This window comes from Mercenaria mercenaria, chromosome 2, assembly GCF_021730395.1.
Source record: "Mercenaria mercenaria strain notata chromosome 2, MADL_Memer_1, whole genome shotgun sequence".
NCBI lineage: Eukaryota > Metazoa > Mollusca > Bivalvia > Venerida > Veneridae > Mercenaria > Mercenaria mercenaria.
Window position 1 is genome coordinate 38,260,223 of NC_069362.1, and position 16,146 is coordinate 38,276,368.

General features: G+C 35.0%; 2 protein-coding genes across 3 annotated transcripts; one reads left to right on the forward strand and one right to left on the reverse strand.

The window, feature by feature from the left end:
- The first annotated feature begins 290 nt into the window (after positions 1-290).
- On the forward strand, positions 291-2,779 carry LOC123550003 (uncharacterized). The gene is made up of 2 exons (XM_053523272.1): positions 291-355; positions 818-2,779. The coding sequence occupies exon 2, from the start codon at positions 824-826 to the stop codon at positions 1,763-1,765; it is 942 nt and encodes a 313-aa protein (XP_053379247.1). The 5' UTR covers positions 291-355; positions 818-823; the 3' UTR covers positions 1,766-2,779.
- A 5,430-nt stretch (positions 2,780-8,209) lies between these two features.
- LOC123563757 (glutathione peroxidase-like) lies at positions 8,210-15,343 on the reverse strand. 2 transcript variants are annotated; one of them, XM_045356762.2, is made up of 4 exons: positions 15,005-15,343; positions 10,462-10,605; positions 9,345-9,586; positions 8,210-8,678 (listed from the first exon to the last, which is right to left on the reverse strand). In XM_045356762.2, exons 1-4 carry the CDS (start codon positions 15,314-15,316, stop codon positions 8,555-8,557), a joined length of 822 nt encoding a protein of 273 aa, XP_045212697.2. In that variant the 5' UTR covers positions 15,317-15,343; the 3' UTR covers positions 8,210-8,554. The 2 variants fall into 2 exon arrangements, with proteins under 2 accessions (XP_045212697.2, XP_045212699.2); XM_045356764.2 differs by lacking the exon at positions 15,005-15,343 and adding an exon at positions 10,798-11,124.
- Positions 15,344-16,146: the final 803 nt, after the last annotated feature.

The following is a 16,146-nucleotide window of genomic DNA, read 5'->3' on the forward strand; positions in this document are numbered from 1 at the left end:
TCATTTCTAAAAGGAAATGTTATGAGAATTAATTGTTTATTGGTTATCTAGTCCAGTATATTACTTTATTACAAAAAATGTATACAGATTTTCGCTTATTCTGGAATATGACAGTAATAGTATTAATTTTAATCCATGAAATTCATCAGAAGTGTATCATAATTGCATTTTATAAATGCATCTGTTGGAGGTATCAAAATGATACTGGTATATATTTCTATAGCGTGCAACAGACGCATGTAAGCAGTACTGCCAGTGATTCTATCCACGGTACATAGCAATAACCTAACTCACTGGTGGCTGACGATGTCAAACCGCGAGCCGTTTCGTTACGAAGACAGGTAATGGTTTCGTTGTGAGTATTTGTTTACATCTAGCGTGGCATGCCTATGCGGTTCACAAATTTTAATATATTTTGCTTTTTTTCGGTGTGGATCTTTGGATCGTTATTACAGAGAAATGGTGAGTTAATGTGTATGTTATGTTTGTGTATGCGTATATGCGACATTTTGTTTTTTCTTAAATATTTTTGTGTTTATTAGTGTTCAATTACTATGTGTTACATAAAAATCCTTGTTTATTTGCAAAACGGTATAAAAGTAAGATAAAATAATCAAAGAAAGAGTCACTTGTCGAGATATCAGTGAATATTTGTTCCTGCTACAATAAGATGTCTCTGTTATTACGTAAACATTATTAAAATCGGCAATATACATCATTTTTTGTGTCTGTGTTTCGCACAGAGTGTGTCTAGGTTTTCATACGAAGTACAACAAAATAGAATGTGTTTCGTTACAAAGTCGATTTTTTTTTTCAGAATCTTATGTGCAGCTATTGTGACTCTACATTTGAGAACATAAAAGACACAGTGTGTCATTGTGTTGAGGATCTCCCGGCAGAAAAGGTGTCCTACATGTGGAAGTCGATTGATGGGAGGAGTAATCTCCAAAGGACATACAATGTATTGGGGTCTAATGTTACCGGCAAAGAAATCAGTTTTGATCCCCAATCTGGGAAAATGATAGTACCTACCAAATCTTTAGCCAGCGACAGCCCAGTTCGAAAACTACACAAAATCAACACACCATCAAAATCAGTTCATCGTCAATTATATTCACAATTAGAAGTCGACCAAGAACATGTCGAAAACTTATCTTCAACTGAGGCAACTGATTCAGTTGCTGATTTATCGGAACTGTTGGACACCACAGTGTTATATTCGGATTCAGAGCCCGACATTGAGGAGTATGAACTAATGGAAAATGCAAATGACATCCCTGATGACGTAATGGCGGACACACAAACTGTACAAATGGTAGTTCAGCAACTTAAAACGTTATTGCCGTCTGTTACCACTCATTTAGCTGATTGTGGTCGTTTACATGAATGGATGAATTTCTTTCATTTGATTGACTCTGGAGATTTGAGTGTAAAGCACATTGCGGCCCAGTTGTTTCTAGATGTCATAAAGTTTTCAAGCCTAGAAGATGTGCGGCTAATGAGATACACTCCTGAAGTGAGACAGTTTTGGACAGTCGGACAGGCGCTGTTTAAATCTAAGTTTCTGCGATTCATGGGAGGATACAAGGTGTTTTCAGGAGCAATTGAGCATGGAGACAGTGACAATAAATCAATGACAAAGTCTGATATTAACATGATAAATTTTGTTTGTCCAAACAAGGATGTATTAAAGGAAGAGAGAAAGAATTACGCGCTGGACTGCAGCACCCCAGGGATTATACATTCAAATATACAGGCTGTATAAAACCTAGACATATTCTGTTGATGTCTTCAATAGAAAACACATACACCTTCAGTTGAAAACCCATACCTAATGCAGTGACTTCGAGAGAAAACTCATACTCATTTCTTATAAACACGACCGAGTATTAAAGGCATTTTTTTTGTAGGAATAGAGGCATAAAATCAAATGAAAAACATGTACAGTCGAAAAATATGTTGAACTCGTTTTCAAAAGCTGAAAGTTTAAGCACAATAATTACATTTAATAACGGATGCTTGTGCTTATCATGAATTTGCTGTATAAAACCACACATTCAAAAAGAAACTGTCTGATTTTATTCAACACACGATCAAACAACTGCAAATTAGTCATATGTTTGCTTTGCTAACAATTGATAAAGATTTACAGCTAACGTTTCACACAAATACTCTTACCTTTATATGCACAGTTATGAATTCCAGTAACACAGGGGTGTGTGAGGCGTGTATGTAAACAAATACTCACAACGAAACCATTACCTGTCTTCGTAACGAAACGGCTCGCGGTTTGACATCGTCAGCCACCAGTGTAACTGCAATCGTGTGAACGAGGATCTCACATTTTTCGCTGAACTTACATGATATGGACCTTTAAAAATAAGATGTGAGTAGGCTACTTAGTGACCAGCCATCTCGGACAGAGCTTACAGCTTGCAGTGATCGAGGACGTTGCAAGCAATTAAACGGATGCAGTGTTAATATCAACCGGTGGGCATAGTTTTTATCTCCCTTTAGTTTTTACACAAAGAAATAAGATAGAACGGATTGTAACTCACGCCAGGATATTAACGCTCAAAACATCAGCGTTTTAAATTGACATTCACACTGCATATTGATAGAATGAACATAAGATTAAGTTTTTTTCACCAACTGGAAATCATCGCAAATATTGTGCAGATGCTGTACCTCAATCATTTCTTGTTATAAAGAAATCGGCAACAGTAAAATTCTGTTATCAAAGAAGCCTAAAATGTAGCAATATATACAAAGATCTTTTCTTTGCTTTTTGTTTGTACAATCTTGCGTTGTATGTCTTTCGTGTGCACCCTTCCAATTTTCGTTAAAATAGGGTGTGTATAGTTGATAGGTTTTGAAAACAGATACCTTTCACTACTGTGTCAATTTACGGTGTTTTGCTGTTTATGGCTATGGTATTTGAAGATATATTTTCACTACTGCGTCAATTTACGGTGCTTTGCTGTTTATGGCTATGGTATTTGAAGATATATTTTCACTACTGCGTCAATTTACGGTGCTTTGCTGCTTATGGCTATGGTATTTGAAGATATATTTTCACTAATGTGTCAATTTACGGTGCTTTGCTGCTTATGGCTATGGTATTTGAAGATATATTTTCACTACTGTGTCAATTTACGGTGCTTTGCTGTTTATGGCTATGGTATCTGAAGATATATTTTCACTACTGTGTCAATTTACGGTGCTTTGCTGTTTATGGCTATGGTATCTGAAGATATATTTTCACTACTGTGTCAATTTACGGTGCTTTGCTGTTTATGGCTATGGTATCTGAAGATATATTTTCACTACTGTGTCAATTTACAGTGTTTTCTGTGTGTGCTTATGTTATTTGAAGATCTCTTTCCTTTCCTGTGTCAATTTACGGTGCTTTGCTATTCATGGCTATGGTATTTGAAGATATATTTTCACTACTGTGTCAATTTAGTGTTTTCTGTGTGTGAAGATCTCTTTCCTTTCCTGTGTCAAATTTCGGTGCTTTGCCGTATGCCGCTCTAGTTGCGTTTGCTTTGCGCATTAATTTTCAAAGTTTCTACTCTTGCCTTTTGTATTGCACTAGTTACTATAAATCGTGAAGTTGTACGAAGAATTTCTTTATACACTTGAAGAAGGAACTGGAGGCAAATAAAAGTCTTACACGATTATATAAAATAAATGATTTGACATGAAACAGTTACCTGTGCGGTATGTATAAAGCGAGCAATGAACTACAAAACATCTGTCTATAAAACCACGGTTGACATTTATCAGTTTTCTCATTTTTTATTATTTTGTAGTCGATATTTTAATGTACATTGCAATCATACGAAGTTCATAAAAAGAAGATAACCATCGGCCGACGTTAACCAAATATTGAGAGAAACTGTTGTAGATTTATATTGTTTGTATATTTATTCGTAGCTATTAAAACATGTGTGTAATAAAAAGATATGAGCCTCTGCTCTGTTCATATATAAACACAAAGTGAATGTTGTGAAAGCTTAAAAAACATTCTTTTTTCTCGAAAACGTACATAAATCCTTTTTATATTTTAATAAATATTAGCACATCATTAACAAGAAATATCTTTAAAAATGATGGTCGGCGAATTGTAATAAGGAAAGAAGTTTATGAATTTTTCATCTAACATTCATCTTTCATCTAACATTTTTCAAATTGCAAAACTAAACACCGCACTTTAACAATTTACATGGTTCTCTTTTAATTTTTCGCAAAGGTTTCGTAGGGTTGCAATTTTGTTTCGTTTATCCTTAGACGAATAATTACAGCAGTAGTTTGATGAAGATTCATGAAGCGGTTCATGAGAAGAGGTCATTAAACGTGTTTATATTTTTAGCTAAATTTGTCTCTATCCCCATTTGTAACAAAATAGCAGGAGACCTTACGATATTGTTACACATCGAGTTTGATAAAAATCCATTACATTTTAGTGGTTAATGCGAAGAAAGGTATATCTACTTTTAGCTGTAGTGGTTCCTAATATGGCCCAAGTTCCTATATAAATAAATTTGGAAGAGGACCTTATAATGATGCTCCAGACCAAGTATGACAAAGATCCACCAAGCTGTTCATGAGACGCTGTATAAAGGCATTTCTAGTTTTAGCTCTAGCAGCCCCTAAAAGAGGTCCAATGTCCCAGCTGAACAAAGTTGTCTGCGGGCCTAATAAAGATGCTACAAATCAAGTTTGATTAGAATACATGAGAAAAAATCAATTAAAGGATTTTTTTTATTTATTATTTTTATTTATTTCTAAAATAGGCCAACTGATCCCGCTTTAACAAATGCATATTCGCTATTCATTAATCTTTGGACAATGACGTCACACCTATAAAAAAGTGAAGGTCAAGCAAAACATACAACTGTAATTATTTCAATATTTTTGTTTCATAAGCATAGTTTGACCGTAGTCATATCACATAGATAAACTGTATGCAGTGTACCTTCATTTCAGTGTAATGAGATTCAGTCATTATATAGCATATATATAATAAAACAGATTTCAACTGAGTTCAATATTTGCATACCATACTTAAGAAAAATATTCATATATAATAAATCAGTTAAAAATTTTATAACAAATATATCAAAGCAAACAAGTACTCATTTTAATATGCAATCTGAATAAGTCACAAAAGCAAGAAACCTTTTCATATACAGACGACAACTGTAACAAGGGAAATCTTTTAAAAAGCACTTCTCTACATAAAAGACTCTTATCACACCCTTATTCATGCGATACGCAGACAGTATTCAGCTCTTTCTTTAATTTGATATATGTTGGTATTTGAACAGGTTTTTATCATATTTATTAAACTTACTTATCATTTTGAGATATATCAATATTCTTGCTAAATATACTGAGCCAAAGTTAGCTTTAAAACTGTGAACAGCGTCGTTTAGGATAAACGCTTTGTCTACATTTCACTCAGCGTAGCACAATCAACAGAGTGAAAGAAATTGACACTCTCGTCCAATCAGGCAGAGTGTTGCATAAATCTTCCATTTTGATAAATTATCTATAATGCGTCATCAAGTAGTTTGATTTGCAAACTGAAGTCACGTGGCATAAGTAACGAAAACGAATTTAGACGGCGTTCGCCGAAAAATATCCTCTTTGAAGCCAGCATTACGATCCGTTAAGAGCCAGTGAATAATTCTAGCTGATTAGATTTATATCGAGAGACATTACCACCAATGCCGTCAGATGTGTGACAGACGTCTTACGTAGTTTTGCGCCAGCTTAGACCAAGACAAACTCATGGTTGTTGAACGGCAAAACGATATTACTTCAGTACATCTCTTGAACATACTATTTCTTAAAATAAAAACTCAATATGTTATTATTTGTTTTGTTGAAGTTTATGCTTCCAAAATATGCTTCTTGCGAATCTTCGCAGGCACAACCGCCTGAATCTCCTCTCTGCAGTATTTGCAGTGTTAATGAATGCCAGTTTGCTCTGGTGCCCAACATGTCCGTGAACAGTTGTGCAATGGTGTTGCAGGGAAAACATCCTGTGCATGTAGCTGCAATGACAGTAACCCCAAACTGTGTATCCTGCCTCTCTGCACTGCAAGGCAGATCTTCAAATTGTTTTCTCTCGTGCTCTAGCCGAGGAACTAACTGTCTAGCCTCATCATCACATAATATGAAATTTAGTTTAATGTTTTGCGGAATATAACGTGTAACTTCTTTTTCACTTCATCATTTGTTTGAATATAAAGTTAATTAAGTGACTAAACATCTAAGTGCATCTGACAGTAAAGTATTTAAATTGTAATATTTCAGAAAGTGATGGAAGATGAACTGTACATTACTCATTCGTATTATCGGGCCAACAAATACATCAACTTGCAATGCTTTTGGACTGTATAAACGTTTAATTCATTTTGTTTAAAAGTGACATCTATCAGGATTAATTCAAATAATGAAATTAAAAGATGTAGAAATTTTGTATGTATAAAAACATCGAAGCTTACTGCAATGATTCATAAGAAAATAAGCTTTACTTTTCAATGCAACAAGGACGGTTACTGTAGAAATTTTGTACTTTAGTTCGTCGAGTACTGGAGTATACTTCATACTGAAGGTAGAACCAATTGCAGGTAACTATAGTTTTCTTAATGGGCCTCCGTGGCCGAGTGGTTAAGGTCGCTGACTTTAAATCACTGGCCCCTCATCGATGTAGGTTCGAGCCTCACTCTGGGCGTTGAATTCTTCATGTGAGGAAGCCATCCAGCTGGCTAACGGAAGGTCGGTGGTTCTACCCAGGTGCCCGCTCGTTATGAAATAATGCACGGAGGGGCACCTGGGGTCTTCCTCTACCACTAAAGCTGGAAAGTCGCAATATGTCCTATCATGTGTCGGTGCGACGTTAAATCCATAAAAAAGTTTTTTTAGGTTTTAAGTCACATAGGCGCAAGTTAGGTCATATGCTAACTTTGCTTTTTATTGCATTTAAAGTAAATGGTAATTTTTATAACATGCTGAATTTGTAACAAAACATATTCATTGTTTGAGATATGTGCTCAGTGTGTTTTAAAATACAAAAAAATATTGGCTGATATTTGGCGGGGGCGGAGAGGGGAGGGGGCTTGACCTCCAAGTGTCTGTGGCAGCACTAGGATGTGTGCGGTTCACAGCAAATGCCATGGCACGTTCATATGTCCGCTTTATACCTTTAAACTGAATATAAATACGTAAGTACATTAATGTATATTAGTATCGGTGATTGTTTTCAATGTTATCATCAATAAACACAACTAACAGTACGGAGGTTCAAACACAAGGACAAGTTTATCAAAATACGATATATCATGAGTATTTAGTCATGTTCTGATTTTTGCTTTCGTTACATGATGTCAAAACGGCGGCCGTATGGACGAATTATCTTTGATCACCCCTGGACTTATTGGACTCAACTGCCACATTATCAAAGTTTATTAGTACATGTATGTACTAGAGTTACATTATTGCCCACGCATTATAACGTATCTTTAAACTGAAGCTTTATTAGCTCTATTTTCTTCTTTTCAGAGCAAGAAAGAAATAATACAACCCCTTCGAGTTGAAATTCTTCAAAACAACTGCGGCATGGTTATGTGTATCTGCTTGATTAATGGATCTTTTATGAAAACGTTCATATTTATTTTAGATTTGTAACGTAACTTTTATGAAAATTATTAAAGTGTTACTGGTTATTTAAAGAAAAATGTTTTTAGAAGAACAGAACGCAACCAGGCAAACTAATAGCTGACACGGTCTGATTGACATAATGTCGTATATGTGATGGAATTATCATGAAGATCAATGGCATGAGACCGTCCGTCCTCAAGGGTCACAGTGGCTGTGTTGCTAAACTGTTTTGTTATGAACATTGTTCAGTAAGTTCTAGTTAAATTCTATTTTCAATAATGATTTTAGTCGTATACAAGTATTTGCCAAAAACATTGAATACTTGATTAGCATTGTAGAAGTATTGTAGAATCCATTGTTTTTTTTACTAATTCTCTATATGGCTGCAGCTGTGTAAAGTCATAAGCAACATTAAAAGTATCGTTTTTCTATTCTCTGACATCTGCTTTATCTGTTTTAACATAAAAGCCGCAGGTAACTTTAATGTTGTTTAGGTTCACTATCTTTTATCGCTTTATACATAAAATAATATCCATCATTTTACTTTATTTTATTTCTTAAAAAAATAATTGTTCAAAACAACATACCAGTTTAAAACATATTCTTTCATTCTTTGTATTTACATATAACCAGATTCACCTATATCTATAGCAACGAACGCACAAGTTGTTATAGTTTCAGTGAAATCAGAATTTGTTCACAACATTGTTGTTTATAACAAATTCTTCATAAACTGGTTAATGTAAATCGTCAATAAAGGAATATGCTTCATGGGGGTTGTTGATTTTGATTATCTACAATTTATACAATACATGTTAAAACATTGTATTAATAAGAGTTTAAATGTACATAGTTTGAGTAAGTCATGAAAAGCAGTCCTTTAATAAGATTCTCCTTCAACGGAAACGTCTTCAGGTAGGTAGTACTCCACCTCGTTTGTGTTTTCTTCTGTTTCTTCTGAATCATTCACGGTTTCTTGTTCCGTATCAACTGGAATTTCATTACTGTAAATAGATATAACAAAATAATATGTCAAACTTTTAACATTGCGTTACATAGTCCTGTCATTTGGTTAATTAACCTTTAGCCTGCTGGCGGCAATTAATTCTACCTTTGTGAGCAGTGCAGACAAAGATCAGCAGGTCGATAAACGTTAAAGATTTCGTTCGATAAGAAAACAACAAATGAAAAGATGGAAGTATATAATAAAAGTAGCTAGAGCTAGGACTTCGCATTTGTTGCATTCTTTGCGCGCCACGTGTGACCCGACCTGGCAAAATCATTTCGAGCCAAATACAGCATCCCAGATAAAGCTACTATTATAATAGACCTAAGTTGTATTACACTTAAAAAGCAACAGTATAGAATCAGAGTTTAAAAGAAATGTGAAGATGTACATTATTATAGTGATCATCAAACAATTACAAAAAGAGAAATTTGGTGTAAGCCAAATCGTGTAATATTTTAATTCATGTAATTTTCTAGGGGAAAGGTACACATTTAAAACAACGTTAAACTGCGATGGAACGATGAGTTTTATATATTCTGACATTCATACCGTATAGAATTACTAATATTTGCACAATTATTAACATTTTATACATTTAAACTATTTGTTGCGGTTGTTATTTAATTTGATACGAGTATAATCATATTACACATTCTTATACCTTTCTACAATTGGTTTTTCAATTGCTGGATTGGATTCATTGGATTCATTCTGTTGAAGAAGTTGTTTGATGTCGAATTCTATGTCATCGATGGGAGCATCAGGACTGTATCTATACAGAGGCATGCCATTCTTGTTGATCAGAAACACTTCGAAGTTCCAGCGCACGTCACTCACGCGCTTTGGCTCGTAGTAGAGCATTGAAGAGTCTTCAAATGTGTCACTGGTCGGGCCACACATCGACTGAATAATTGAAAATAGCTGTTCTATTTGTTGCGTATGCAAATGAATTAGAAAGAGCTTCTATAAAATATTCTTAAAATATGTCTATTTTTAGACTGAATTGCTTAATACTTTAAAGTACTGATGATTTCGTAAACCTTCGGTATTTCGTATTTAGACAATGCCAGTACATTCACGTGAAAAAAAATTAGAAAGGAAACAAATGGACAAGGCAAAAAAAAAACACCAACAAATGGATAAATGGATAAGGTACGGAAACTAATGGATAAGGCAAAGAAACAAATGGATAAATGAATAAAGTATACGGAAACAAATGGAGTGAGTGAGTGAGTTGGGTTTAACGGCGAATCGACACAAAATGGTCGTATATCGCCGGGAAACAAATGGATAAGGCAAAGAAACAAATTGATAAATGGATAAGTACGGAACCTAATGGATAAGGCAAAGAAAGAAATGGATAAATGAATAAAGTACGGAATCAAATGGATAAGGCAAAGAAACAAATGGATAAATGAATAAAGTATACGGAAACAAATGGAGTGAGTGAGAGGGAGTTGGGTTTAACGGCGAATCGACACAAAATGGTCGTATATCGCCGGGAAACGAATGGATAAGGCAAAGAAACAGATGGAATAAAAATGGATAAGTACGGAATCAATGGCAATAAGGATAAAGAAAAGAAAGGAAATAATGAATAATAAGTACGGAATCAAATGGATAAGGTAAAGAACAAAATAGATAAGGTACACAAACAAAAGGATAGGGAATAGAAACAAATGGATAATGTATAGAAAGATATAGATAAGTAAAAAAAGCACCAAAAAAAAAATAAAAATGAAAGAGTATAGAAACAAATGGATAAGGTACAGACTTACCTTAAGATATGTATACAATGGAAGTTCGTTTTTTCCATTGACATCTATTTTCTTAAACATTTGAAAGTTGGGAACAAATCCCCCTCCTGGTCTCACATACTTGATACCATTAAGGATCTCAGTGTAGTTACCACCAGGTTCTTGCTGAAATTGATTGAATTTATCATAATAAGTTATCACGTTTTTTTCCAAACTCCGCTCCCATGTCTAAGTTACTTGACTCTGGCCATGCAAGGTCAAAGTAACCGCTAAATTCTGACTGAAATAGTATGATTACTTTGATATAGCTTACAGCAAACCTGAAAATACAATTATTCGATTCTAAGAAACACTTACCTTGCCGAAATTATTACAAGGGAATCCAAGCACATTAAAGTCAGCGCTCGAGAATTCCATGCTTAGTGCGTTCAAGCCCAAGTATTTTTGGGTGAGCCCTCAGTATGTCGCCAAATTTACAACGACCAGCACGCTGTCTTTGTATCGAGAGAAAGATATTGTTTCATTTTCGTAAATGTTGTCAGCTTGAAAATTGTATACAGTATTGTTACTAGATTTGTTTGTGTTACACGTAACCCTTAATCCACAAACACATGTAAAGAACCAGAAAAGGTTCGCAAACAAATAGTGTCCTTTCATTCTTGTATAAATTCTGCAAATGACAAATCATGCCACGTTACACTGCACTTAATCAGCGGAAAAGCTAACTTGATATTTACATTGAATAATTGTGTTCAATCCACGTAATTAATGTAATGCGGCAGCTGTTTCCGTGTGTAATTACAGATTATTAGAGTACTAATAGTATTACCACTTTGATATGATCTTGTATCTGACAGCAATTAGGATAAACTATATTCAAGTGTGCGTGCGCTGTTAACAAGAAATTGTTCAGATTACTGTTTGACGGGTTCCCCCATTGTTATATAATTATTACACGACTGTCGCGCTGAAATGACCATACGACCAATAGCAACAACTATCAAATGATACATATATTATATATAAATTTTGGTGATAAACTTATATCTACCATATCATGTATAGGCATGAACTAGACTTTCGACATATTTTCCGACTGAATTAAATTATTCTAATACTTCAAACAAGCTTAATGTCTAAACAAGAACTGTCGGAAGACAGCAACGGTCGAATATTTGACAGCCCTGTCAACTGAAAAAATGTAAGTAAAAAGGGGGCATAATTTTGTAAAAATACAAAACAGAGTTATGGATCCTGTATATTGCATGTCAAATCATCACAATGCACAAGTGTGTAAAGTTTCAATCCATTAAGTTTCCATAAGTGGGTACTGAGATACCAGCTTACATACTTAACAAAAAATTGAGTCGAAAAAAGGGCATAATTTTGTAAATATGCAAAGTAGAGTAATGAAACCTGTGGAGCGGCGAACAAGTGTGCGAAGTTTCAATCCATTCCCATGAGTTGGTATTGAGATACCAGCTTACATACAAAAACTTAACAAAAATTGCTAACTCGAGAAATGGGCATAATTTTAAAAGTATTATGCATGAGTTATGGAACCTGTATGTTAGTCCAGTTTTTCACAGTAAATAAGTATGTGAAGTTTCAATACATTCCCACAAGTGGTTACTGAGACAGCAGCTTACATATCTCACTGAACAGAGTGTGTTTTTGGTGATTGTTTTATAAAAGCAATTGTCGGTTGCTGTGCATTTTAATGTGTTAAATTAACGATAATGCCGCATAAGTATTTGAAGTTGATGCTTTAGAAATAAAGAAATCTGACTAATGAAATAATAGTTTTTTTCTTCAATCTACGTAGTGATCTCCCTTACCTATAGCACCGTGTCCAACGTACTAGTATACGTCGCATTTACGGCGGATACGCTACATACACGGTATATTGTACGTTCCATTACCGGCATTTCCTGTTGATTTTGTCAACATCCTGTATGGTGAGGTTAGAAAAACTACTTATTTTCATTGCAGTTCAACGAGTTTAAAGAAGCGGTATATTCAGTACGAGCTGCAGATCATTAATTCACTCTCCCCATGGTAATGTGGTTTTGGCCAGTAATTCTCTAGTTTCTTCAAACATTCGAGTAAACTGACGTGTGAAGTCGGTTTCAAACTCGGACGCTCACTTTCAGGTTCATTTTCTGTCTCTCAAAATCATTCTGTTGACTGTTCACCTGTTTAACGCGAGAATAGTACAAGATTTAGCTTACCAAAAGGTTCCTTCTAGCGCACATTAAATATTCTTTTTAAGGGATCTTTAATAAAATAATTATGAACTATGTTTTTTGCTAGTTTACGTGCATTCTTATCTATTTATTTTAATAATACTTAAAGTTATTTCACACAAACATTTATTTAACTTAAAATAATAAACAAACACCTTCAGATGAGCGATACCAAAATATTATTAGCGGACAATAAATACCATCACTCTGTCAAAATTTGGGGAACCATTGTCGACACCTGTCCTAGTGGCACAGATCAGAATTTGGTCGTATGTTTGCCTAATTGTAATTAGCAATACAATGGAAAAAAAGTTCTGCCATATGCCAGTAATTGCATTGCATGGATACTTACAGCTCCAGAACGACTAAACCAGGAGAAAAAAGGCTTTTATATAAGTCGGCACCAACAAACTGATGGATTTGAAAAAAGTGCGTACAAAAAGTTCACAATTTGACAATTACAAAACAATTAATCAAAAGGTAACAAATTACCAAGTTCGAAATATTTATAGCTAAGTAAAGTGAATAAATGCATTATACAGTTCTAGATAAAAACAAGGGAAGTAATTGAAATGTTGTTATCCGGTGACGTTAGATCTACGTATCGTGCAATAGCATTCACAGACAAGTAAAAAATCTCAAATAACTTAATTAGTACAGTATGGATGGTTATACTTAAAATGTTAAAATATTAAAGTTGGTATGAAATAAAATCGTAAAAAGAACTCGAATGAAACCGAGAAGAATAATAGTAGACGATATTTTTAGGCCGGAGTCTATATTTAGATGATGAATATTGATTTAGTTAATCTCGATTCTACAATATGACATGTAAGATTTAGGAGTTAGATAGTTTAAACTAAATTATTGTTTTTGTAGGTCTGTTTATTACGTAGTTGTATTTCACTAAAGATTGACTTAAAGATGCGTAAAACACATTGGCAAATAGGCTATTTGTAATGAATATGCATGAGTACAAAATGGCGGCGCCTACTGGAATTCGGATGCCTTTGATGATATCCTTGTATCCATTACCTGCTCAGTCAAGTGTGACATGTTCACCATAAGTGTTCCTTCTAATGAGAAGGAACAATAACAAGTTACAAATAAACATATATATCATGGCGTAAATTCATGTTTTAGGGGAACTTTATGCCAAAATTAGCGATTTACGCCCCATAAAACGGCGCGTCAACAGAAGTACGCCACATAAAAAGGCCGTTATCTTATGCCATTCAGTTAGTACTTAGTGTATTTTTCATTTGAGAGCCGGTTTAATAAAGTATTTTTGACTTTGTGATACATGTTTTGTATAGATCACTCATATATGATAAACAATGGCATAAGATTTTCATGTTAAGTGTTAGGTCACAGCAAATTGATTACTTGGTCAATGGATTTCCCGCTCCATTTTTTTCCAAAATAAAAGAATTTTTTTTTTTTAAATCAGCTTCCGCTCGCTTCGGTTTTTGCAGACTGATTTCAAAATTTCAAAGCGGGCCTTTTATTTCACTGTTTAGGTGCTTTTTTTCTATGTGAAGCGACATGAACTAATAAGCCGATATGACAGTTAGATTGTGTAAATAACTCTGGGAAAAGTCATATTTAGAACAGTGTCATCTAATAATCATTGATGATAAGAATAAAAGTTTTGCTGCGAACAGTCAACAGAATGATTTTGAGAGACAGAAAATGAACCTGAAAGTGAGCGTCCGAGTTTGAAACCGACTTCACACGTCAGTTTACTCGAATGTTTGAAGAAACTAGAGAATTACTGGCCAAAACCACATTACCATGGGGAGCGTGAATGATCTGCAGCTCGTACTGAATATACGGCTTCTTTAAACTCGTTGAACTTCAATGAAAATAAGAAGTTTTTCTAACCTCACCATACAGGATGTTAACAAAATCAACAGGAAATGTGACGTAAACGTTGGACACGGTGTATAGGTTAAAGAGAAGCAACTTCTGCGTGCAGTTCGACTTTTCTTAAAAAGGCTGTCTCAGTTAAATGAAGAAAAGTCATATATGGAAAGTTATTATTTCTTACTGGTAACAGGAAGATATTGTTATATTGGGTTAAAAGCTATAATTTCCTCCACCCTTTTTACACATACATATCTATTTCAGCTGGATTTTTACTTTAAAAAATGCGCATAATTCCACTAAATCGGAACGTCGACGCCAACAAATAGGTGAGACAAATAACTCTATCTAGTCTTCGAATAGTCGAGCTTAAAACGGCACCATCTTCAACTACAAAGAACGACAGTCGACCAAGAGAACAAATGAAAGTAAATAAATAAAATACTACTCACCAAGTTGAAGTTATTGCATGGGAATCCGAGCACGTGAAAAGGCATGCTCAAGAATTCCGTAGTAAGTGCGTTCATACCCACGTAATGTGGGCGATTCAGACCTCAGTACGTCGCTAGGTTGATAATAGCAAGTATGCTGCCTTTATACCGAGATAATGATATTGTCTCATTCTCATATATGTTCACAGCGCTATAATCATACACAGATTTTGTTGCAGGCGCGACATTGTCGCACGTGACCCTCGTGGCGCTGGCAAAAGCCAGACAACCCAAGAGGGAGGCAGCAAGAAGCTGCCCTTTAGGTATCACCATCACTACTGAACTGTAAATCCCCTATGATAACATGTGACTGTCTGTACGTCGTTTTATAAGTTTGAGGATTCACTATCGCGATAACGCGTGATAATATCCTCACTATCGCCGGGCAGGTTTCATCTTGATTTAGTGTTCTATTTTTTTGTTAAAGCTTGTCTGAAGCTTCCTTAACAAAACTAGTGACGTTCTGCATAAAGGCATAAACTAGTGATGTGCGGCAGAAAGTAGTAATGCGCGGCATAAGCTAGTGATGTGCGGCATAAACTAGCGATGTAAGGGCAGAAAGTAGTGATGTGCGGTATAAACTAGCGATGATCCGATGAGGGGTAGAAAGTAGTGATGTGCGGCATAAACTATTGATCTGCGGCATAAACTAGCGATGTGCGGGCAGAAAGTAGTGATGTGCGGCATAAACTAGCGATGTGCGGCAGAAAGTAGTGATGTGCGGCATAAACCAGCGATGTGCGGCAAAACGTAGTGATGTGCGGCATAAACTATTGATCTGCGGCATAAACTAGCGACACGCCATGTACCCGGATAATCTTAACTCTGTTCAGCGACCCTAACTCAGTGCCAACATGGCGGATGTAAAGCCGATACAACTTTGTTTTCTGTGTAATTACGATGTATAAAGGAATGTTTCTGTTGTTATATCTATCTCCATTGATCAAGTGTATATTTATTTCAAAATGCATCATGTTAAATATATCAACCATTGTGTTTTCAGGTGGGAAAACGACGAACAAGGCAATTTTTTCAATGAAAACTTTTACAAAAAATCTTTAAAAATACTTCTATGCTTTGGATGTCCCAGTATTTTGTTGTTG

What these genes read in the sequence shown, in the direction of transcription:
- LOC123550003 (XM_053523272.1), top strand. Translation starts at nt 824, where the DNA reads ATGTGCAGCTATTGTGACTCTACATTTGAGAACATAAAAGACACAGTG.